The following is a 24,950-nucleotide window of genomic DNA, read 5'->3' on the forward strand; positions in this document are numbered from 1 at the left end:
TCATCAACATGTGTGATTCCATTATTGTTTGGTGATCCTTAGGAGAGCCGCGATCAAATGCTGCAGATGTTGTGAAGAAATCATCGCAGATCAAGTATTGTTTCGGATCCAGTTACATCTGAGATGTTGCTGAGGCAATAGATCCCGATCCTGAGAGCCTTTTCAAGGCACAACCTTGAGGGGGCCATATTGAGTCTTTTTTTTCGGATGGGTGCAGCCAAGCACTCTTTCCTTGCTCTTTTTCAAGCCACAGAGTGATCACCAGCGCAACACACAACGATTGATAAGGCCCAAAAGTCAGTGGGTCTCTCTGAGCATTCTCCTCTCCACCCAGCTGTGCTCAAACATGGTGTTTAGACAAAATCTTGAGTTAAAAATATCAAGTGAACAAAATATTATGTCAAGAATATCGAGGACAAAAATACTGTGAAGGTAAGTTTCTATGGATAAGTAAAGTGTTACTATACTTAACTCCACATATATGTACCTTGGTGATGTATATCTTCAAGGTACATAGATGTGGAGTTAACAATAGGAAATATATAATATATACTTACCTATTTGCACTTACCTTCTCGATATTTAGGTCCTCGATATTTTTGACACGATATTCCGTTCACACAATATTTTTGTCATCTATATTCTATCAGACAACCTCAGGCGTGCCTGTGAGAACTGCCAACAGTGTCCATACCCCCCGCACACACGCCAGCCTAAATCTGCACTATCACTAGAGGCAGGGAGCCTTCTTGTTCCACAGCTCCTGCAAGCCTCAGGTCTCATGGGGGGCCCCCTTTCACTAACTTCAAGCCCACCTCCTAGTCCCTGTCTCCACCTCAAACTACCAAGCTCTGGGGACAGTAGTAGAGCTATCTCTGCGGGTACACCTTTTCAGTCTCAGGAAAACCCTAAGTACACTGTTGATGCCACCGATCCGGGGGGAGGTGGGGCAGATGTGGCAGTGGACTCTCGCAGGGGCAATTACCCCCACCAGGTCAATTAACAGCTTCTCTACCCAGTGCCAAAAACTGCAGACTATGACGCTCTGTTTGCCTGATGCCGTCACCATCCACGCCTTGTTCCACGGGCCTCCAGCTGCAGAAACTCTTATCTGGCATGGGTAGATCTAGGACTGGCGTGCCACCTGTAGTGACATGGTCACGTCCGCTCCATGCTGTCGCCCCTACCACCGACAGCAGCCCTCAAGTGCCAGGGGTGGTTCTCCCAATCTCCGCCCTCGCCGCCAGCTTTCCTGGCCTTAGTGACCGCATCACTCGGCTCTTGGGCAGTGTCCCCTGCTCACTGGAAGTGTAGGCCGCAAAGTGCAGCAGGCACCATGCGGGGACGCCAGTCAGACACTGGCCACCAGGATACTTATGGCGGCCAGAGAGTGATCCAGAAGTGCCTTATCTGTATCATCGTGCAGCGGTGCTCACTTCAGGTCTCACTGCTGCCTCAGAGTGGCAGGATGTTGAAGGATCCCTTTCACGGGCCGGAAGCCTCCCATTAGTGCTTTCGGTTGATCTTGATGGCCACGCCCCCAACACCTTGGCTGTTGAATAGCGTAGTTATACATTATAATGTTGCTGTAATCTCTCTCTGTATGCCCACTTAGTACTAGATTGCTATGCCACTAAGTTCTAGATTGCTCACTGCAATATTCTGCCAGCATGCCCTAATTTATGAAATACCTTTACATTTTTCCAGTTTCTGCAAATTTTGGGTCAATCTTGCCTGGCATGCAGACATATTTAATTTGGATTAAGCTGTATGCTATTAAGCCGATTTGGGGTGTTGAAAAATGCTACTTTATACGTAGATATCTATCAGAAAGTGAGGTTGAACATACTGATTACTGCTTGGTGTGGCTGAGCTCAGATAAGTGTTACCCCAAAGCTGATCGTACTAAGTGTAATTCAGCAATGGAAAGGCTGGTGGTCATCACAGAATGCCAGTGCTGTGTAGACTGAGGCTGTGTGTACACAGAGAACATGCTGCTCGCAAGCATGTTGTAAGTGAAATATGATTCCCAGCTCGCCACTGACTCTTGTGTATTCTGGCGAGACAACGACCATCATGGATTACTGGGTATAAATTCCTTGTGGTGCACAGTGTCCTTTGCTAGGCTACCATGATACAGTGTTGCTGTAGCCAGGACCTTGCTACAGGGATATTGGATTTTCCTTGTGAAAACCTTTGGCTGCCTAAGGATTGTTATGATGGGCATTGGGAATACAGCAAAGTATTCTGAAGGTGGTGTTGCTGATGAAATCTAACACTGAACTATTGTCTTGGAAATTTATCTGAACTCTATATTACTGGGGTTGTCACATTATATTAAGAATTATCTGACAAAACAGGAAGGATTCTTAAATTGGACGACACTGCATACGCATATATGACTGTCATGCATAAGTTATTAAAGTTGTAGTACACACATACAAACTGCTGGGAGTGGCGAACACCAGGGTGTTAGAAGTGTTTGTTGTTTTGCAGTATTATGGAAGTCCAGTAGAAACTGAAACTCAGTTTCCACAAGAGATGGTATAGTGACAAAGTTTGAGGTCATTATTAAAAACATCGAGAAAAATGTTAATGTGCTTATATAGCTGAGGTACTCAACAACTGCAGGTAAAATAAGAACCTAATGACAAGTTACTTAAGGTATCTCTTTGGGCCTGATTTAGAGCTTGGCAGAGGAGAATACTCCGTCACCATCCTAATGGATATCCCGCCTGCTGTATTACGATCTGATTATGTTCTATGGGGATTGTAATACCGCGGACATCTGCCATGTTTGTGACTGAGTATTCCATCTGCCAAGATCTAAATCAGGCCCTAAGTCTTTTAATGATTCACTACATCCCACAGATCTCCTTAACCAACAGAAGTGATGCAGAATAGCGGTGTATTACTTTGTCTCTGTTTTCCTACTTATCCCATTCCCCTTTCTGCCCTTCTACCTCTGGCCTGCATATTTCTTTGTATGGGGTCACAGGTGCGAGTGGTGAGAGTCAGAACACAACATTGATCCAAATGGATACACCACACAGCATGACCACTAATCTTTCATTGTAAAGGCATAGTTGGTAAAGGCATAAGTGTGGCAAAAATGTAATTAGTAAGTATAATCCCCACATATATGAGTGTGTATATATATATATATATATATATATATATATATATATAGAATAGATGGATAGATATATAGACAGACAGATAGATATATAGATAGATTACCTAGTGGTGATTGCCACTAGGTAGTTATAGTTAGGACATATTTTCTATGGAAAAAGCAGTTTTTTACATGCCTATATCTTTGGCGCCGGTTGATAAATCATCACAAAATTTTACCAAAAAACTTGACAGTTACGTCAGCTGCTGTCTGGAAAGTTTCGGGGTGATCCATCAAGTGGGGGCTGAGAAAAAAGAGTGCTAAAAAAAGGAGCATTTCCAATGTTAATTCCCATAGCAATAGCGTCCGAACCACTGGACGGAATTACACCAAATTTGGCAGAAAGGTAGCTTTTGGTCTAGAAAGCACCCTTTTTGTTATTTGGTGTAAATCCGTTCAGTAGTTTTAGAGAAATGAAAGAAAATCCAAAATGGTATACATAGGGGCGCAAAGGATTTGTGATGCTAAGACTTCAACAAGGAAGTGGTAGCAGCCATGTTATTTTTAAAAATAAAGAAAAGGGGTCAAGGTACGGACATCCTGACCCCTTATCTCTGGTGGTGGGGTCCTAGAGGGACCTCCCCCCCCCCCAACCCCGGGGCAAAAAAGCATTTCTTTTTTGTAGAAATGTTTGCAGCAAATTAGCAACGAGGTCACAAATCTGGGCAAAAAGTGTTAAAAAACAAGCGAGGACTCCTGCCCTTGTTTTCTATCAAGCCCCCAGGTGTGCGAGGTCCTGGCGGAATTTAATATTTAATGCTGGAGCCTCTCCTGTACCCCTGCAGCCCCGGGCACCACCTCCCCAGGGCATTGTGAAAAATGAGTGCTGGGGGGGAAACGGCCCACACTCCCTAAAAAATATTAAATGTTTAGGGTGGGCTCCGGGCGATGGGGTCCCCAGGGCCAAGGTCAGCCTGGGGAATGGGACCACATGGTCCCACTCCCCCCCCCCCACAAAAATTAAATATTTAGTCTAGGCCCTGGGGATGGGATTCCTGGAGCCAATATTTGCCTGAGGGGCTGCGCGGTCCCCCTCTCCAAACAAAAAAATATATTTAGGCTGGGGTCCCTGGGGCCAAGATCGGCCAGGGGAGGAGGAGCAATGCAGGGTTGGGTTGTTATTAGGGTTGGATGCAGGGACTGGCTGCATGCCAGGTCCTGTGGCTAACCCCCGCTGCACACGGCCAAAGGCCAAGCACAGCGCAGGGTTGGGTGATATAGGGGTTGGCTGCAGGGTCAACCCCAGCTGCGCACAGCCGAAGGCCATGCACAGCAAGGGGTTGGGTTGTTATAGGGGTTGGCTGCAGGACCTGTGGTCAACCGCGCTGCACACAACCGAAGGTTAGATTAACGTATAGTATTGAAAATTGCTTTACATTAAAAAAAAAAATTAGAAATTCACTGAAAAAAACAAAGGTTACAGGGACATTATAGTTAGGAAATAGAATTAACAAAACATCAAAAATTCACTGAAAAATCCATAGGTTACAGGGACGTTATAGTTAGGTTCTGAATTTACTTGTATGAAACCATAAAAGCAGTTATAATGAGAGTTATTTTACTATAACTTGCACCCTAAGGTAGCTTTAACTTGCACCCTTACAATGCACTGCTAATTACTCCAAATATTACAGCAGTCATGACAACTTCTATGTCATTAAAAATATAAGTGAAACATTAGCAGTCAAATTATTGAAGAAAAAACTGTGAATGGTGGGGGGGCGAGTTATAGTTAAAGTTATCTCAAGTAACTGTAACTCGTGCCCTAAGGTAGCTATAACTCACGCCCCCCACCATGCACAATATTTTTGCCAAAAACTTTACTGCATATATTACATGGATATTATCAATGATGTTATCAAAGATGTCATGAGTGCCATAATTTGTGGGGTAATTTGCAGTATGTGGCTATAGCTGGTGAATTTCTATGGTTTTGTGCGTTTGAAATCTGAGCCTAACTATAACGTCCCGGAAACCTTTGGTTTTTTTAAGTGCATTTCTATGTTTTTTTAATTATATTTCCTAACTATAACGTCCTTGTAATCGTTGTTTTTTACATTGAATTTCTATGTTTTTTTAACATATAGTAATTTTAATTACTATAGGTTAATCCAACCACTGCTGCACACGGTGCAGTGCCCATAAACACCCTGACCTGTGCTGCACACGGCCTTCAGCCATGCTCAGCGGGGGGTTGGCCGCAGGGTCTGGCCTGCAACCAGTCCGTGCAACCAATCAGTATAACCACCCATCCCTGCATGCCCCCCCCCTCCCCAGGCCGATATCGTCCTCTGGGACCCCATCCCCCAAGTCCTGGCCTAATTTTTTATTTTTTGGGGGTAGGGGGACCCTGTGGACACCCTGCCTAGGCTTATATTGGCCCCGGGGACACCATCAGCCGCGACGTGGCGTAAATATTTTTGGGGGAGTGTGGGGACCACATAGCCCCCCTCCCTTGAGCGATGTAATTAATTTTTGGGGGGGGGAGTACCCCATGGCCCCCCTCCCCAGAGCCGATTTTGGCCCCGGGGACCCCATCCCACGGACGGGGTCTGGCCATGTGACCTGGTTGCCGCCCCAGGGCACCCAGTAACAATGTTGTTGACCATGGGGGAGCCTGAAGGCTCCCACTGTCTCTGCTGGCTTCCTGCCACCTGCAGGAGCCAGAATTGCTGTCACACAGAGGGAGCTGTTAAAGCAGCTCTCTCTCTCTGAAAGCAGTTTTCTCTGTCTCCCTTCCTGCATCTCTGTGGGCAGGGAGACAGAGGAAACCTCTGCTCTCAGTGAGGGATAACTGTTTGACAGCTGTCCCTCACTGCGAGCAGAGTGTTTGCTGTGACTTGGCTGCAGCTGTCAAAACTTCAGCCAAGCACAGCAAACAGCTATGTCCCGGGGGTGAGCAGTAGCTTGCCCTGGGGTTGACGGTCCCCAGGGCCATCTGTGGCGCCACAAGGGAGGGTCCCCCTTCAACGTGCATAACCACGGGTGGTGGTGGTCACCGGGGCTTCGGGCGGCCACGCGGCCCACCATATACTATTTGTGTACAGCCCCAGGGTGGTGGTCCCCATGGCTGCGGGGGGCGTGCAGCCCCCGCATGTTATGTGTTTAAAGCCTCAGGGATGTGGTGGTCCCCAGGACTGCAGGGGGACACACAGCCCCCGCATAATATTTGTGTAAAGCCCCAAGGAGGAGAGGGTCCCCGGGGCTCCGACGGGACCATGGCAACCCTAAAACTTAAAAATGCCCTTACCACCCAAAAACCCATACCCACCCTAAACGCTAAACATACCTTTGACACCCAAAAACCTATACCCAACCTTAACTCAAAAAATGCCCTTACCACACAAAAACCAATTCCCACCCTAAACCCTAAAATTCCCTTACCATGCAAAAGACCATACCAACCCCAAACCTAAAAATCCCTTAGCACCCAAAAACCCATACCCACCCTAAAGCCTAAAAATATCTTTGCCACCCCGATTCACATATCCACCCTAAACCCTAAAAATGCCCTTACCACTAAAAAATCCATACCCACCCTGAAAATTTAAAATGCTCTTATCACTCAAAAACCCATACCCACCCTAAACCCTAAAAACCCTTACTGCCAAAGAACCCATATACCCTTACCCACCCTCAAAACCACCCAAAAACCCATACCCACCCTAAACGCTAAAAATACCTTTGACACCCAAAAACCTATACCCAACCTTAACTCTAAAAATGCCCTTACCACACAAAAACCAATTCCCACCCTAAACCCTAAAATTCCCTTACCATGCAAAAGACCATACCAATCCCAAACCTAAAAATCCCTTAGCACCCAAAAACCCATACCCACCCTAAAGCCTAAAAATATCTTTGCCACCCCGATTCACATATCCACCCTAAACCCTAAAAATGCCCTTACCACTAAAAAATCCATACCCACCCTGAAAACTTAAAATGCTCTTATCACTCAAAAACCCATACCCACCCTAAACCCTAAAAACCCTTACTGCCAAAGAACCCATTTACCCTTACCCACCCTCAAAACGACCTTTCTCTAATATATATATATCTATATATATATATATATAAATATATATATACATATATATATATATATATATATATATATATATATATATTTTTTTTTTTTTTTTTTTATTATATATATATGTGTGTGTGTGTGTGTAAAACATATAATACCTGTACTTAACTTTAAAACTTTGAAACTTTTACCACGCATAGGCCTTTAACATTCATGCATTTTGAACGAAATTCGTTGTAAAGGCATACGTGGTAAAGGCATAAGCTTAGTAAACGTTTTCGTGGACACAGCCACGCATGGTTATGACTGCATTGTAATGGCTGTCTCCCACCTTTGAGGGCCAGGGCTCCCCCATAGTGTCCAAACAATAAGTTGGAGAACATGTGAGGGTTTGCTGCCCTGTGCAAGACTTTAAAAGTGCAGCACTGCCATAATGTGGCATATTCTTTTCTGCATGGTAGAAAAATGAATCAAATTGGACACCCACCACTTTAATCTCCAGCCATACTTAAAAAATATTCAGTGGTTTCCAAGAGCTTCAAATAACCGAACAATTTGGGTGATTTGGAATTCATCCAGACTAATCCACCTATGCCTAGTAGACCCACTTGAATCCATATAGTAAGCACAATGCAGCATCCATAGCATATGTACTACGTTAACATCCTATAACACAGTAACATCTTATACCAGAGGAACACTCTGTACCACAAGAATATCACATAAAAAGGCACGTTATAAAACAAAGAAATATTTAATGTGACAGAATTATCAGATACCAGAACATCTTCAGTAAGAGGAATGCATCAAAGAATATTCTAAATTTTGTATTCGAAAAGCATTCTGCAAGGAAATGCCTATTTTTGCATGTTCCCCCCCCCACATTTTTAGACTGATGCTGCTGGTTTTTTACTGTGAGTGCACTGCTAACCAGACCTCAGTGCCAGTGTTCTGACCCTATGCCAATTGCATGTCGATTTGGATACACCCAATTGGCAAGGACTGACTTATAAGTCCCTATTACATGGTACCCAGGGCATGTAAGGCAGATTGTCCACTAGGGACTGCAGCGCGGTTTTGCCACCCTGTGTGTACAAAATAGCTCTCAGCCTGCCACTGCAAACTAGAAGAACAGTGTTTATACTGCCAGTTGGACTTTTCTGTTCACACCAAAGACAAAGCCACCTTATCCCTTAACAATATAGATATATATCCCGTAAAGAAGGCCTAAAGAGTCATATGGCAGGGATCTTTAAGTAAGGTCTATATTTTTTAATATATCTTAACAGCAACACTTCCAAGTTGTTGTTTTGCTGTGGATAGGTTAGTAGCCCCACTGGCTAACACAGGGTTATCGGTTGGCATCTCAATCCACCTAACTCCTGACTGGGACTACCTAACTTGGTCATGTAAGGTATCAAATTAATAGTGGCAATAAACCTGGCCTGATGCCCAGGCCAAATTTAATTTCACAATTAAAGTTTAGCAACATTTAGAAAGTTGCCACTCTGTATTCCAGTTAGCCCAGAAGTCTCACAAAGGCCCTGGCACACAGACAGCTTTCTGACTACCTCGGGAGACGTGTGAACAACTCACAGGAACAAAGGCAGTTGCTGCAGAGTGAGGTGTCCTCACCCGGGATGGCCACTCAGGATGTTAGCCCAAAAGGTGAGCTTCAAAATGGGAGCCGCCTTTGTGAGGGAAGTAGCGCAACACCCCAGAGCAGGATGCCTGTTGTTCCTGCAGACAAAGTGGAAATAGGGCCAAGGAGGGAAATCTCGCCCCAAACCGGTTTTACCACGTGTATGTAGCGCTGTGGTAGTCACACCTCTAGGGTGGGCTACCAAGCTCCTGACTACCAAGGAAGGGTCATGCCATCTTGAAAGGGGCAAGAATGTGGCACTCTGGGATAGCCAGACTCCACACATCACAGGAACTTTATCACTATGTAGAAAGGGACCCAGTAGCTCATTGGCTAGTGAAGATGGGGTCCGTTTAGGGCACTTTCCTGGGATAAATATGACACCCTGACCCTCAGATCACACAGAAATCAGAGACAGGACCAAAGAAGGACTGCCCTGCTTCCCTTGAACTCACACAAAGAGAGGCTGCACCGTCAAAGGGACAGCACCTGCTGCACTTTGGGCTAGTAAAAGTAGAACTTTGCCTGCAGCTTCTGGCTCGGGGAAAAGTTGGTTTTCAGCACAAACCTACAGCAGTGACTCCAAGGATCAGTCAGATGACCTCCTGTAACTAGCTCCAGGGACACAAGAGCTGAAGAAGCACAAACCTACAAGTTGGTAGCTACAGCAGACGTTTTGCTGCTACCAGTCGCCAAGCACCCAAGAGAACAAATCTCAGGTAGCCAAATGTTGCACCTTTGTTTGCCTGACCCAGAAGTGCTATCCATGTCCGTATTCGTTGTACTCAAGAGACCCCAAGCGACACTAGCCCCAGCCTAAAGATTTCACCCTAACCACGGTGCAGACTGACCAGTAGCCCAGCATTAGCTGGTCTACTACTGCAACGTAGAGGACTTTTAAGGACCCCGATCGCTGCGGAAAAATTTGCCTCTCTTCACTTGTAGACTGAGGAGCAATCACAAAGACGTGCTCACAACTGCAACACAACTGGAGCATACTTTGAGCATCTTTTGCCTGTATCTCTCAGCGTCAGGACCACTCCATTGATGTCTATGGCAGTCATCCTGCACATTTTGGATCTTACCTTAAAAACGCGCTTGTGGCCAGATAATTTTTCAAAGTGTCCACTCTGTCCTACCAGAATTGGTTGCCTAGTCTGGGCCAGAGTAGTTGAACTAACTGTTTCAGACTTTTCAAAAGTTTCCAAAGTTTTTGTTGACTAATGCTTTTAAAAGTGATAATATCAAGGACTCTAATTATTCATAAAAATATAATTTATTTTTACAAATTCATTCAAATTCTTTCATGTGTTGTGACTTTCTTATTTTGTTGCTCGGTGCTGTTAAATGCTTTACACATAGTTCCTTTGCCAAGCCTTACTGCTCACAGCTGAAGCTACCAAAGGTTGAGCTTAAATGTTAGGTAAATGAGCCTGACTGGACCCAAGATAGTACTTGTCAATGTACTTCAAGATACAGGCCCACAGTCATATCATATAGTCTACCCAAATCCTCACACATTCATACTGGCAAAGCCACTTCTAACAGAAGAACATTCTACACCAGAGGATTATTGTTTTCCAAAAGATCTATCAATATAGGTGCACATCAATTATCAGTGGTCAAGCAAATTTTACTAACATTATTTCCTTTCCGTTAGAACAACTTACACAAGAGCATCTAATACCACAATACTAGAAAACATACCTACCACAAGAACACTTTGTATATGTGATACAACAAATCACAGAGATGAATAACTAATGTCAGATCGATATCCATCAACATAACTTTCTAAGCAAATGCACCAGGAGATATCAAAGGAGCTTCCTGTACAAGAAAAAGACCATGCACAAGAGGGCTATCCTAAGACAAATGACCACCATCTACCAAGCTATTGAAAGCTTCAGTTATAATTAAGGCTCCCAGTTTTCCATTTTTACTGATTTTTACATGTAAACACAGACAGAAGTCAATATGTCTCATGTCTGCATTTATTTTTATAAGCGGAAAAATACTGAAAACTGTGCTTTTTGTTAGAAACTCTCCATGCTGTCTGTCATGAATTCCAGGCCAATGCTAAGCATATAAACAGCTTTGGAGTTAAATACAGGCACATATTAACATATATTTGTAGTGGAAGGCTAATATGCACCTGTGGTACTAGTGTTTTGTTATATGTGACTTGTAATTTGCTAAACTGCAACAGGCATCCACATACGGGTGCAAGTCTAAGAGGTAAAAAGTGTGGAAATATACTATTTTACGACTCCATTCATTCTCAATATTCTAAATACCAATAATATGTCCAAAAACAAATATGGATAACTACAGATAGAAATGTTAAAAAAATAAACACCATGAAACCTGGAGCCCTAATTATAATTTTAAAATAAGCTCTCACATGGTATCATTTAAATTTATGTTCCAAGCACATGTATTTAGACAGACATGCATTATAGGTCTATATTTTATACAACATGTACCACCATCTCTTATCTCAAAAGAACCAAATATCACATAAACGTATACATAGTTAGCATTTCTCTGCTTGCTTTCAAAGAATCCGAATCAATCAATGTTCTCATGAGAATTGAGGCATTGTGCATGCTGATATAATTTACAAGACTGTAGTTAGAGAGTCCTTCAGCGGTACAGAGGTGTATTGTGTGATGTCATTAACAGAGTGAGAATCTTTCCTGTAATTTTTCCAGTGGTGAAACAGTGCATTGGATCTGGGCAGAGGTGGTTGCACTCTAGTAACTGTACCTCATTTATTATTTGGCTTACTGATTGTACTCTGTCAGTGAGATGGAGTAAATTACTCCTTCGCTCTGATGGACTAGCCGTTTTCGAAATTTTGAAGTGTCCATCAGCCTGCAGGACATTTCACCCATTGATAGAAATCACTGTCAAGTTACTTCCTGCCAATGTATTGGAACTTTGCTATACAGCTCTATCAAACATTACAAAGCCGCTCAGTACAGTTCCGAAACTATTTTCATTTTAAAAAACAAAAGCCCAAAGTGGGGTTTTGTTTTTAAACATTGAAAAAAATATTCCCCTAGCTGTGGCAGTCATCTCCCATGGCGAAGGAAGCATTTTTAGTTTTTTACTGCTCTTTACTGCCAGGGTTTTCCTGGCAGTGAAAGGCAGTAAAAACAACTATATATCTGCCCATCTAAATTGGGCAGGAGGACATATAACCATTTCTCTGACGGCCGACGTTGACAAAGTATGGTCTGCCCACATCTAAATTCGGTAGTGTGACCATTATATTGTCAGTAAGGATACTCTGTAACCCTTGCGATGGAGTATGCTTACCACCAATATATAAATCAGTCCCATTATTATTCAACGAAAACAGGCCCAAAACATCAAAATATATGTCTCTTTAAAATAGCACAAGAGAAATATTTTGCCAGAAATAGTATTTAGAATGTATTAGATTTTGTAATGTTAGGTATTTTCTCCATATTGACTCTCAAGATAGTTATTCAAATTGCACCGAAGGAAAGCGGCAGAAACCTGCATCCATACCAACCTGGAACAATAAGCTCTGATATATATTTTTCCAGCTGCGCTCGCACATCTGCTTCCACAGTAGCATAGCCATTGGTTCCGTTATCCACCAGAATTTGATGTGTGTGATTATTGTCCAGACAATATAGCGGGTCTCTCTTCTGGTCATCCATAACATAGTGAGCTACGTAGGTGCCCTAGGAAACACGAGGAAAAGGACACTGATTTGAAAGGTAACAAGGGGAGAGCCAACAGTAGAAAGCTTATAATTTGCAGTCAGGTCAAACTTTAAAAACATTTTGTGCAATTTGGTTTACATTGGGTGTGATGATTTTCATGATCCGTGGTGCCGATATTGAAACCAGTAGGAAAGCTGACTGCTGGAGAAGAAGGGTCCTCCGTGGTAGCAATGGGACGTACCTCTGTATTTGGGCTGCGGATCAGGCTGTCCCTGTTGGCAATCATGCCCCAGGCTGCAATACCAATGGCAACTATCTTCTCTTCGGATCTCCGGCTGATGGTGTTGTCTCTCACCACTTCGCCAATGTATTTCATGAGTCCATGGTGTGTGCCCCCAGTGAAGATCCAGGCTCCTGCGGATGGGAAAGGAGGTGTCAGGGAGGATAGACAGTTGTGATATACCTCAACCGACGACACGTGTTTTCATGGATATATATTTGTGGGATGGCTGTAATAAAGGGTTCCCAAAAATAATTTTTCAAGGACAAAGATCAGAAAATGGTAATCGTTCACTACAGTATAGTTTTCTTTCTGACCAGCCCTCACTGGGTATTGCATGAGTAATGTGAACAAAGGAGTGAATTAGACCTGTGGAGAGAATAGCTTTGTCTCTGCTACACAAGGAAGGGGATTGCTAGGGGTACCTGATTTGGGTGGGGTTACTATTCCTAACTTCCAGTCACCAGATCACATACATGTCCTTACCAATGAACCATCGCTACCCTTAAAAACATAATTAAGTTATTTTACCTTAGGTCAACATTAACAAGCAGGCAACACTGTACATCACTGTACACACACACATGCACACACGCATGCACACAACACACACAAACATGTTAACAAGCTTGAAGGGTCCACACGTGTGCACACACATATACACACACGCTAACAAGCTGCAAACGTGTTCACACACACGTTAACAAACTGCAACGTCTGTACACACATAGATAGACAAACACACAAAGAAAAGAATAAACTCCCTAACACCTTTTGATTGTGCAATGTAAATTAGTCGGCTAAATATTTTGCGCATGCGTGGTTTCAGGGAAAAGTTCCTTGCTCCGCCAGTCACTGAAATTATGAGGTTGGGAGTCTTCAGCTGCCAATAATGGGTCATCAGCTCATACAGAACGTCAGGAGTGGTGTCACGTGACAAGCGAATGTACTGCAGAAGGAATACAAAAAATGGAACATGAGATGGTTAATCTAACATGGCACTGATACATCTGCATTAAATAGACAGTCCCTCCACTGACACATAATGTCACTAGCAGTGTCCAGATACTGACACACCTGTGCCTGTGTTACCTTCAGTACATGTTCTCTATTACCTTTTGCCACTGGCAACGACGGTCCATGAATGGATGCGCCTACTGTTTATAATCTGCATTGTCACCTCTCACACTAATGTCCAGGTTCTGTTCCAATCACTTACGGATAATCCTCCTACCACAGCTTTTAACAGATCCTGAAGTTCACTCTGCCATCTTTAGCCATCACTCAATCTAACCCAGTCAGCCAAAGTACAGTAACATTTTGATGAATGAGGAACAGAATATAGGGGTTGTAATGGTAAATAACTGAAAAATAATTGGCAATCCAGTATTATTCTGAAAACGCAGTGTTTAAGGACCTCCGTGGGTATGCAGAAGTAGAGTAATTCCCCTATTTTGTTAGGGTATAAAACAGGATTTAAGCCCGTACCCACATGTGATGAATCGCCTCATCAACGGACTCTTTCTAATACTGAATGTGCGGAATTACTCAGTCCAAAATAGGGCTTTGTCGGGTCACTGAAGTGAGAAAAAAACAAAAAATGTGTGAGGCTGGACTATCAGTGGTAGGTTCCTCCTCAGCATTAGGAGCTGGAGGTTAGTAGACGACTGCTGAGATGTGTTGGTTGAATGGGAGCTCTGAAGTGAATCAAGTTCTGAGATGTTATACCTGTCTCACTGACTTTGGGGCACCTTAAGGTTCAAATAGGCAAATTAAATGATAAAGCAGCATTTGATACAGGTTTCTTCACCAGTGACCAACATAAACAGATTCAATATATTGTGTGACATGAATATTGTGACAAAAATATTGCGACTACCAAAATATCATGGAACAGAATATACACTTAAAGAATATAGCTTTTTAGTATACAATGTCTTTTTAAAGACTATTGCTGTACTTGATATTGTTTAGTTTAATACAGTTGTAATAAATAATGCTTTTTTATTAGTGTACTATTAGTTACTTTATTAATTTTAACTGCTAGTATTGTTAGTAGAACTGTTTCTACTTTTTTAACATATTGTTTGCAGTCCAATTATAAAAGTGTAATTAAGGTTTTTGTATTTAATTAGTAAATTATAATGTAGTAGTGGGTTGTTAGATGTGTGGGTGAAATAGGTGGGAAGTTAATTACATTTTAATAAATTTAATTAGTTGCTAATTATTTCTTTATTGTTAATTAATATTTATACCAGTGACACCAGTGGCACTCAGAATCTGCTCACCTCAAAAGTCTGTTTTTCTAGCAATTTTTAAGCATAGGATTAGCACAGTGCCATCCACACCGACCTAAAAAGTGACAAAGACTTTTGCCATTCTTAAGGCAAAGTCTTTAAATATAAGACTAGTTAGTGCCATTCTTGCTGAGCCTCAAAATGGCAAACGCCTTTTACCAGTCTAGGCAGAGTCCTACAGCTTTGGATTGGTAAAATACCATCCAAGCCAACCTAGAATGAATAAAAGCAACCCCTGACACAGGTTTCGCTATAATTACAGATCTTCAGAGAGGTTTCACTTTGTCCAGAAACAAGGGACACCCAGTGTAAACCAAAGCAATACCCTTTCAGGCATAGAATGCCGCTTAAATTATGCAGAAAAGGCATCAAGGAACTCATGTTAGTTCCCAGGTTTAGGTGGAGAGCAGCTCCTGTATAGAGCACCACACAACACCAGGGACACTCAATCTGCTCACCTCAAACGTCTGTTTTTCTAGCAAAGACTTTAATTGTTCCCCTTAATCCTACATTGTAATCCTAACCCTGCTACAATGTAATCAACGGTTTTTAATGGTTCCAAAACCCTTCAGGAGTTAAATGCTTAAATCCTAATAGTGTCTAACCATCTGCTGATTAAAAGCCAAGTATCATGTATGAGCCAAGCACCTCCATAGTTGTCTGACACAGATTAATAACGATACCTGGGTGGGGGTGTGGCCTGGGAGACCAAGAAGGGGGACATCCATGCTTAGGCTCTCGAGCCTGGTGCCTAAATCAACCTGCATCCTGTTGCTGGCCCTGACCTAACTACCCCATTGGCATCAGTGTGCGGTGTGGGAAGTATGAGGCACCTCGAGGTGCACAGCTGATGGACTAACGAGGAGGCTCCACTACTTAGGGTGGCCCAGCGGCTGAGAGCGCAAGTTGCTTGCAAAATGGCACCACCTCGGGTGGCATCTAGGGCTCCCTGCAGCTTCCTTCAGAGCACCGATTATCCCAGTGGAGGTCCTGCAGCTCAGTGGTATCCTGGATTTAGCTGTACTGAGGCCATGTGCAGCCGACATTGGGCCCGACGTTCCTCACACTCGGGAAGACACAGACCTTTGAGCAGCTGGGAGTGGTGGTGCGGCTCATGGGAAGTGCTGAGCTCAGCGAGAGGGCAATCTGACAGGTGGCTTGACGTGGGTCACCACTGTGATGACTGGTTTCCAAGAGGTGAGGAGGGACTGATGAGTGGTGTCCCCTCCTCTGTATTATCGGGGGCTGCACTGGAATGCAGCGGTGGGGGGGCCAGAGCGGGCCTGAACCCTCACCTCATTGGTTGCAGGGCCTTGCTGGAACCCTCCTTACCCCTTCTTTCTGGTTGGACGGCTGGGACAGAGGGGCCCCCTCACTGGAGTTGCCTGTTTTGGGGTCTGTTTCACCACCTGGCCCAGCATTTGCCTTCTCTTGACAAAAGGAAGACTGACCGATTCTGCAAGATTTGGGCCCCCCTGCATGATCTGAGATGATGACGAACCCCCTCACCTCACACGCCCAAACCAACACAGTCAAAGTCAGGGCACCACCACATGAAGCACCGAAAAACGTAGGGGTGGAGGCCCCTCTCAGCGGCATCCCACCTCTGTGGATGACAATGTAATCCTGCATGCCATTCAGGCATCCAGAGAGTCACTGGAGAACAAGATTGGTGAGGTGGGGGTGGGGGTGGACACTGCTTTGCTCCGTTAAGACCGATGCAATGTGGTAGACCGGGTCTCTGGGGCACATCTCGAACCTGGAGGACACTGTACAAGGGCTTGAGGCCAAGGTGACATGCCTGCTGACTGCATTCCCGGACCCTGGAGGACTGTCTGGAGGATACAGAGAATCACTTTTGGTGCTGCAATTTATAATTTATAGCCTTTCCAGAAGCAGTGGAAGGTAGCAACCCCGAGACAATTTCAGAACAGTGGCTTATCACTTGGGTGCCACCCTTTTTCAATTCCACTTTGCATTATAATAGTTTGTACTGATAGATCACCAGCAGCGCATCCACCGGATGGCATACTCTGTGCCTCCCACAACTGGGATACACTAAACTATGACTTTGTCAAAATAATGATCTTTCGGGACCAAAATAAAGGTGTGCAGTCACAACACAACCCCTTTTACGATTTAAAGCAAAAAGGCTTCAATATATGCTGTTGCTTCTCGGCAAAATTAAAGGTGCTGCACAACTCAAAACCTTTCTTTTTTAACACTCCAGAGGCTGCTTGGGAATGGCTCACTGAATGGCAGCCACTTGGGGGATCTCCAGCCAGGCTGCAGGGAGTAGTAATTAGTTGGAAGCCTGGCTCGCTGCGAACCTGATCCCAGTCAAGGATAATCCAGATGGCGGGACCTAATGAGGACGGCCTCAGACTCCTTGGGCTCAGTTGCTGAGGCTGGTACCCCACCACGGAAGTGTAAACAATGCCTTATGGATGCTGTGCTTCTTTCTTTTCTCTTCCCCCGCTGCTACTCCCAGACCGCAGTCAAAGCCACTGCCCCCGAGGGGACCAGCTTGCCTGTAAGAACCCCCTCTTTTTTGATTTTTCATTATTTCTATAATTTGTGCCCGACCAATTTAGCTAGCATTACCAAATCCTTATGTAATAGATTACTGTTGGGTGCCGGGCAGAAGCGGGCTGCAACCCGGTGCCATCTTTCAATGTTGAGACCATTTGTGGGCAGGTGGACCCTATTTGTGATCTTTCCTTCCCCTTGTTTTCTTCTTCTTCTGGGGTAACAGATGCTTCTGGGGTGGAAGTACAGGGTGGGGGGCAATTAGGGAGAAATGAGGGTCTTTGATGTTTGGTCCAATTGGCGGCATTTGTTATCGCCATGCAAGTATTTTTACATTCCACAGTCCATCAATTCAGCCAGTGGTTGCCCTGAATCGAAATGGATCAAATATCCAGATCCGGGGCTATTCCCTCAAGCTGGCATCCATACATGACATACCGTATCATGTATGAGTTTAAGGCACTGACATGGAACATCAATGGGATGAACAACCGTATTAGGAGAGGGGCGGTGCTTGGGTTCACTAGATGCCACAGCCCTACGGTTTTACTTCGACAAGAAACACACTTCTTGGGATCTAAATGCCCGTGCCTGGCCCCAGGTGGCTAAGACAAAGTAACCCATGTTGGTCACACTCAGGGTTCTGGAGAGTAGCAATTATCCTCCACAATCCCTTCCCCTTCTTAAATTCCCGGTTGGTCAAGGACCCTGAGGGTTGATATGTGGCAGTCGAAGGGGTCTTGGGAGGCCAAGCATATGACCTTGTTACTGTACACGTACCCCCAGTGGCCCCTGGTTCTACCTTGGAACCCCTTAAGTCCTGTCTCCTAGAGCTTCAGCCTAGAACTACACTGATAGGGGGAGACTTTAAACTAGTGATGGTTCCTCAGACCTCTCGAGGCCCAGAAGAGCATTGAATGGCAGGGGGACCAGATTGGTGGGGTGTGTCTTGAGTCTGGGGCTCTGAGATGCATAGGTGTGTGGAACCCTTCCACTATTGAGTATACACACACTTCCACAACTCATAAATTTTGGTCTAGCATAGACTTGTTTTTCCTCCCTGCTACTAATATACTTCTTACAATAGGGGCTCCCATCCTCCCATGGGGCATCTCAGATCACTCTCTGGTGCTGCTCTGCCTGGAATCTTCGAGGGCTGGAACATGCCTGATTTGGAGACTTAACGAATGGCACTTGGTAGACAGGGGTTGCTACTGATTCCTCGCACGAGAAATGCACTACTGCTTTGAATCAAATTGGGGTTCAGTGTATTTCTACGGGCGTACTGTGGACAGCAGTTAAGGCCTATATGAGAGGAGTGGAGAGGGCATTATTCAGGACTTCAGTGCATGAGAGGATGCAAGCAAGTGCCAAAATGGAGGCCCAGGTCCTCCTTCTTGAGAGGAGAGAGAACCTGTACATTGAGTGTTCCAAGGGCTGGCAACTAGGTATTTATAAGGCAAGGCTCCAGCAGTTGTGCATGGACAAAACTACAAAATGTTGGATGGCCTCTACCAAATATGTCTAGAAATGGGGAGATAAACCTAGAAAATTGCTGTACTGGGTGGCTATCCATGACTCAGTGTCCTGGGTGGTCCCTAGGCTGATTGAACCTGACAGCGCGGTTGCCACAGAAGCCACAACCATTGCCTTGGTGTTTGTGGATTATTTCCAGTCTTTATACACATAGCATCCTAGGCCTGTGAGGGAATTCACCCGACTCCTCATAGCCGACCTCGTTCTAGCGACCATCTCTCCTTCTGATAGATGATATTTAGATCACCAAGTAAGCTTGAGGAATTAGGGGAGGCCCTGGAGGACCCAAATCTGAGTAACACTCTCTCAAAAACTTTTGAAATATATGGTGGGCCCACTGCTCTCCATTTTCGAGGACACCATCCGGAACGGAGGTTTGTGCCATACTTTGACCTCGCTATGTTTGTTCTGCTTCACAAAGAAGGGAAACCCTCTGAGAGATGCCAAACTGAAATTGTATGCTAAAAGATTAGCAAATGGGCTCCTCACAGTCTTGAGAAAGGTTATATACCTTGACAAGTGCGGATTCATCACACACCGCAGCATGAGAAATTGTATACAGAGGGTGCAGGTGGCTCTGACTCATCACCACCAGCTATGGAGCCCCACTGCATGTATGCTTATTGACTTTGAGAAAGCATTTCATTCTCTCAATTTGGACTTCTTCATGGGCTTGCTTGAACACTTTGGATTTGGTCCCTATTACTTATGTTCGAGTACAGTACACATACCCGAGAGCACAGGTCAGGGTCAACGAAGCACTGTCCAGGCTTTTCCCAATTCAATGTGGCACCACTCTCTCTCTCCTGCTGTTCGCCTTGGTGATAGAGCCACTGGTAGCCTAGGTTCGCTGCAACACTCAGGTTCAGAGGTTCCACTGGGGAGATGACAGGGAACACCGTATTGGTCTCTATGTAGACATTCTCTTATTTCTCTCACAGTCTGCAGAATCAGGGCCTCGACTATGTCAAATCATACACTCATATGGGCAGGATACCAGATAAACAGGGCTAAATCCCTTTAGTGCCCCTATCTGGAGATTTGGGAACAATTGACTGCCAGGATAAACTTCCAATCTGCAAACTCATCTTCCAATACTTGGGTATCCATGTATCTCTTATTCCAAATCTCACATGGAACCTTAACTTGAAACCTCAGAAGACCCAGTTGTTCAAAGACTGGACACACTGGAAGAAACTCCCTCCTAATATCATGGGAAGAGCAGCTTTTTCAATATGCTGATCCTTCCACGCTTCCTGTACATGTTTCATATCTTCAAATACTGATATTGCAATCCTGGTTCCTCACAACAGAAGTTAAATTGCGAGCATTCTTGTAGGCAAAAAGAAAACACTTGTATTACATTCCATAAATGTGTGCAGTCCACGTGAGATGGGAGGCCTGGGGTAGTGGATCTGGGCAGGCACCACTGCACCTCATAACTGCTCCTTCTAAATGGCTGGCTAACTGGGAACTGATCAGACCCTGCTTTCTGGCTGGAAACCACATATATTGGTTATGACTGCATTGTAGGAATAATATACTGAGAGGCCATTCCCAATGCATTCGTGGATATGTGCAACTCAGTGCTTCTCGCCTAGAGAGGGCCCATCACTGGACAGGGTGGGAGCGTAGGCTCACACAAGAGACCCTTCTGTGGAGAGGGCACGCCCTTGCTCAGGTGGCAGGGTTGGAAGGTTTTGAAGGCTGGGACCCCGAAGGCATCTCTACATTGGAGGATGTTGGGCATGGATCTGCTATGAAGAGTTATGCAGATTTAAAGACCGAATTCCAGATTCATAAATCCCAGTTCTTCTGATATCTGCTATTACACCATGCCCTGCTGTCCCATGATGGCGACCTACAAGATGTACCAGAGTTAAACCCGGTGGAAGCAAAACTCCTTATGGGTCCACTGGGAAGGGGGGGGGGTATCCTGAGTCTATAAGTTCCTAATCCTTAATGAGCCTCACCTCACCCTGCCTCTGAAGGAGAAATGGGAGGGTTGGGTAGGCACCCTTGACAAAGATTATTGGAGGGATGCCACAATGGCACAGTCTACCTACGCTGGCCATATCATCCCGACTCAGGGTCATGCAACTAAAATATCTCCACACTGTATACATGTCTCCACTGAGACTGTGGAAAGCACAGAAACACCCCTCCTCTGTTTGCTTAAGATCCCGTGAACCCAGGTGTGAGTTTTTCCATCTGGTATGGTCCGGCCCCAGAATTGTGCAATATTGGTCGGCCATCTTCACAACACTCTCTTGCGTCCTAGCAGTGCAACTCACGCCCTCAAAATGTGTTCCTGTCCTGGGGCTGTTAGATGACTGGGGGGACCCTGAGGTGACCGCATGTTGGTGGGCCTAGGCACCTTGATCGCCAAAAGGGACATTGCATGCAGAAAGAGCTCTCCCGAACCTCCTGCAAAATCCGAGTGCCGGCAGCCATGCACCGGTGTGCAAAACTGGAAGAGTTTGTCCACGAGGTGAGAGGTTGTCCTCGAAAGCATACCAAAATCTGGGGGAAATGGTGGGAATATTATGGTCTAGTGGAATAGCGGACTGGTACAAGTGGTTTGGTTGTTTATATGCTCTAATAATACCTGGCTCTCCTCTTCCTAAAGCTTCATGGGATTGTTGTTTGTTTTAAAGCAGAAAAACGAATAAAGTTACTTTACAAAAAAATAACTACACGTGGGTAAATTGATGGATGGAAATTAGTCTAGAAGTGTGTGCTTGATTCATTCTGCAAGCAAAAGGCAGGGAAAACACAAATTAACAAAATAAACTATCATCAGACCTGCCAACTCACACTGTGCTACCTTGTGACACACGACTTTGGCTCCCCTCACACGATCTCCCGGTGAGGAGCCAATATCTTACAGTGGCAGGGAAAACGAGCTGAAAACCACAGGAAACAGAGGTTTTCAGCTGGTTTTCTGAGGCTTTTAACTGCAGATGTCCATTAATGGGTGTGAAAACACCCCAGGACATCTGCAGCAGTCTCAGGAAGATTTTCTTTTTTTGATGAGGTGGTTTGGGGCCGGTGTTAGGGCAAAATGCCTTTTAGGTGCTTCTAGGCACGGGGCCACGCCTCCTCCAAGGCCCAGCCCCGTCCTCACACTGTGAGGTTTTTGATGAAGTTGGCAGGCCTGTATCATATCAATTGAATTACTAATTTCAGTGGTGACACTCAGCACTCGGGGGCTACAACCTCACAGTAGTACCACTATTACAACTTCAACCTTGGGACAAGATTATGGACTACTAGTTACAAAAAACATTTAGTGATACAACTTTATGAAAAAGAAACAATAACCGCCTTCACTCCGCAGGATGCAGTGTTACCACCTCATTTCATGCCATTACAGACACTGTTTCCAGCCCAGGACCTTTCACCTGCAAATTGCTACGAGGCGTGTTAGTGTAATCAGGTAAATGGACTCAAACCAAGATTACGATATGCTGAATGCACTAAGTGGTGATACAAATGCCCAGGTCGGGGGAAAAGTGTTTGTAATGACATGGATTGTGGTAGTCACTTTAGGAGGGAGAGATTATAGATTACTAATAACTAGTCAAAGAAACTAAGAAAAGAAATAAAGAGAGAATTTGCGACTATGTATTAATAAATCCAAACAGACAATAACCTCTCAATAAATCAGATCTTATACACAATGAAATAAATGGTACCTGGCACACAATTTTTTCAACATCTGGGAATAGTAGAGGTACACTGTCAATTAAGTAAGTGACCATTGCCCTGTACTGAGTGTGTTCATTTGCCCTCTTACTGACCAAGGGAGAAAGTGATATATAAAAAATCATAGTGATGTGTACAAAGTAATTTCAGAATGCAGGGTGGCACTCAGGGAAACAATAATTTTGCATTTTACTATGCGTTTAACAGGAACAGCATGTCAGCCGAGATACAAAGAGCTTCTCTGTTTCACCAGCTATCGTGCTGCTTCCTAGATCCACGTCATGATTTGCCCCTCTGAGCTGGGCAACCAGGCCCACATATCTCAGCTCTCCAGATTCATCCATAAACTCCCTTCACAAAACCTTGCAACAATCGTGTGTCATTCTTCTCAAGCAAAAAGGGCTCCATCAAGGCAAACATTGTGCCAGAAGTCCCATCCTTCATCACGGCCCTAGAAAAAAAAAGGCTCAACACATGCTCTGACATGTGTTTACCTTAATTCAAGCACATACCACTAAGATTATCTTTCGAAAAACACCCCCTTCTAGTTGAAAGTGCTACAAAGGTTATTTCAGCTTTCTCATTGTGCCCTACCCCACTATAATGGACCTCAACAATGTCTCATCTGCTGGAGAACTTCCCAAAAATTTAAAATATGCAATAGCACACCATTCTTGGAAAACACGAACCTAAATCCTGATTCTCAACTACACGTTTCACATGCATCCCAAAGGCACTGCAAACTTTGGTTTCTACCTGATCAATAACCTGCTTAGCATCCTTTAGTATGGATTTCATCCATGTTTTAGAACAGAAAATAAATTGATGACTATTAGAGAAGAGCTCTTTTCGGTCTATGATCAACTCTGTGATCAAGCTAATAATACTTAACTCTTTGCAGCTACTAATACAATTCGACACAATGTACAATCAAATCCGACACAATGTACAATCCAAGTGCCTGTAAACTTTCAACGAAATTTGGGAGGTGGATAAAGTCCATATCCTTGACAATTGCACCTTTCATACAACCGTGGTTGTTTCCACTCTGTAGCTTCCACTAACATCTGTGGAGTACCACAAAGGCACACCTCTTCAAATCTACAAGGCCATATTGCCGGACATTCCACAGGCCTGCGGTGTTAGCGATCACTTGCATTAAAAAGAATCTGTGGAGCACGTGTCTCACACTTGAAAGTTCTCCATGGAAGTATTATCACAGCTAACCCTGCCTTAGCAGCTACAAGACATAGATTCCCCTCACTGGACCCCTCCCTAACCTCTCACTCCCCCGGTCAGCTTCAAATGGATCTCCTATGTTGGCGCAGATTAACTAAATCCTGGGTACATTACTCAACAGAAACCTTTTGTTTGTATTTTACCAGCTCCAGAGGAGTCTCTCCTTTCAGTCTCTCCAAAGGTTGTCCTAATTCTCACCATAGGTTCCTCCTGGTTTAACTACTGCAATGTTTCTTGCACTGGACTCACTAAGGAAACTCTTTCTCAGTCCGGGAGAATTCAAGATCATGACACTTGGCTAATTCTTAGTCTGAGCTGCCTTGCCCACATCAGTGTCATCCTGTACACTTTCCACAGGCTCCTAATAAAAGAGATAGTTCAAAACACTGTAAATAATAATGTAGAATGCACCACCCTCCTTGCTCTCCAGGATAGTTCTCATACAACCCAACACCTGATATTGTTCACCTTGAATCTAAACCAGTGGTCTTCAAACTTTTTAATGCAGCGCCCCCCCAGTTGAAAAATAAAAATCCTTGGGCCCCCCCTCAGAATTTTTCACAATTATTTTAGAAAGATGGCAATGTTTAAATAGGTCTAAACCTATTTAAACATTGCAGTTAAGTACTGATACCTTTCTAAAACTGCAATAACATGCTGTAGGAAAGTACCATCTTGCCTGGCATGTTACCCCCATTTTTCACTGTATATATGTTGTTTTAGTTGTATGTGTCACTGGGACCCTGGTAACCCAGGGCCCCAGTGCTCATAAGTGTGCCTGAATGTGTTACCTGTGTAGTGACTAACTGT

At 44.4% G+C, this 24,950-nt stretch overlaps 1 protein-coding gene across 1 annotated transcript in view; it reads right to left on the bottom strand.

Moving 5' to 3' along the window:
* The window catches only part of LOC138285523 (transient receptor potential cation channel subfamily M member 8-like), a 153,189-nt gene that overhangs the window by 90,681 nt on the left and 37,558 nt on the right, over nt 1-24,950 (bottom strand). Inside the window, exons 4-6 of the mRNA XM_069225549.1 lie at nt 13,603-13,780; nt 12,793-12,965; nt 12,395-12,569 (exon numbers count right to left, since the gene is read on the bottom strand). Coding sequence (XP_069081650.1) covers nt 12,395-12,569; nt 12,793-12,965; nt 13,603-13,780 — 526 coding nt within the window. The remainder of the gene's footprint in view (nt 1-12,394; nt 12,570-12,792; nt 12,966-13,602; nt 13,781-24,950) is intronic.

The sequence above is a fragment of the Pleurodeles waltl genome, chromosome 3_1 (assembly GCF_031143425.1).
Source record: "Pleurodeles waltl isolate 20211129_DDA chromosome 3_1, aPleWal1.hap1.20221129, whole genome shotgun sequence".
NCBI classification, from domain to species: domain Eukaryota; kingdom Metazoa; phylum Chordata; class Amphibia; order Caudata; family Salamandridae; genus Pleurodeles; species Pleurodeles waltl.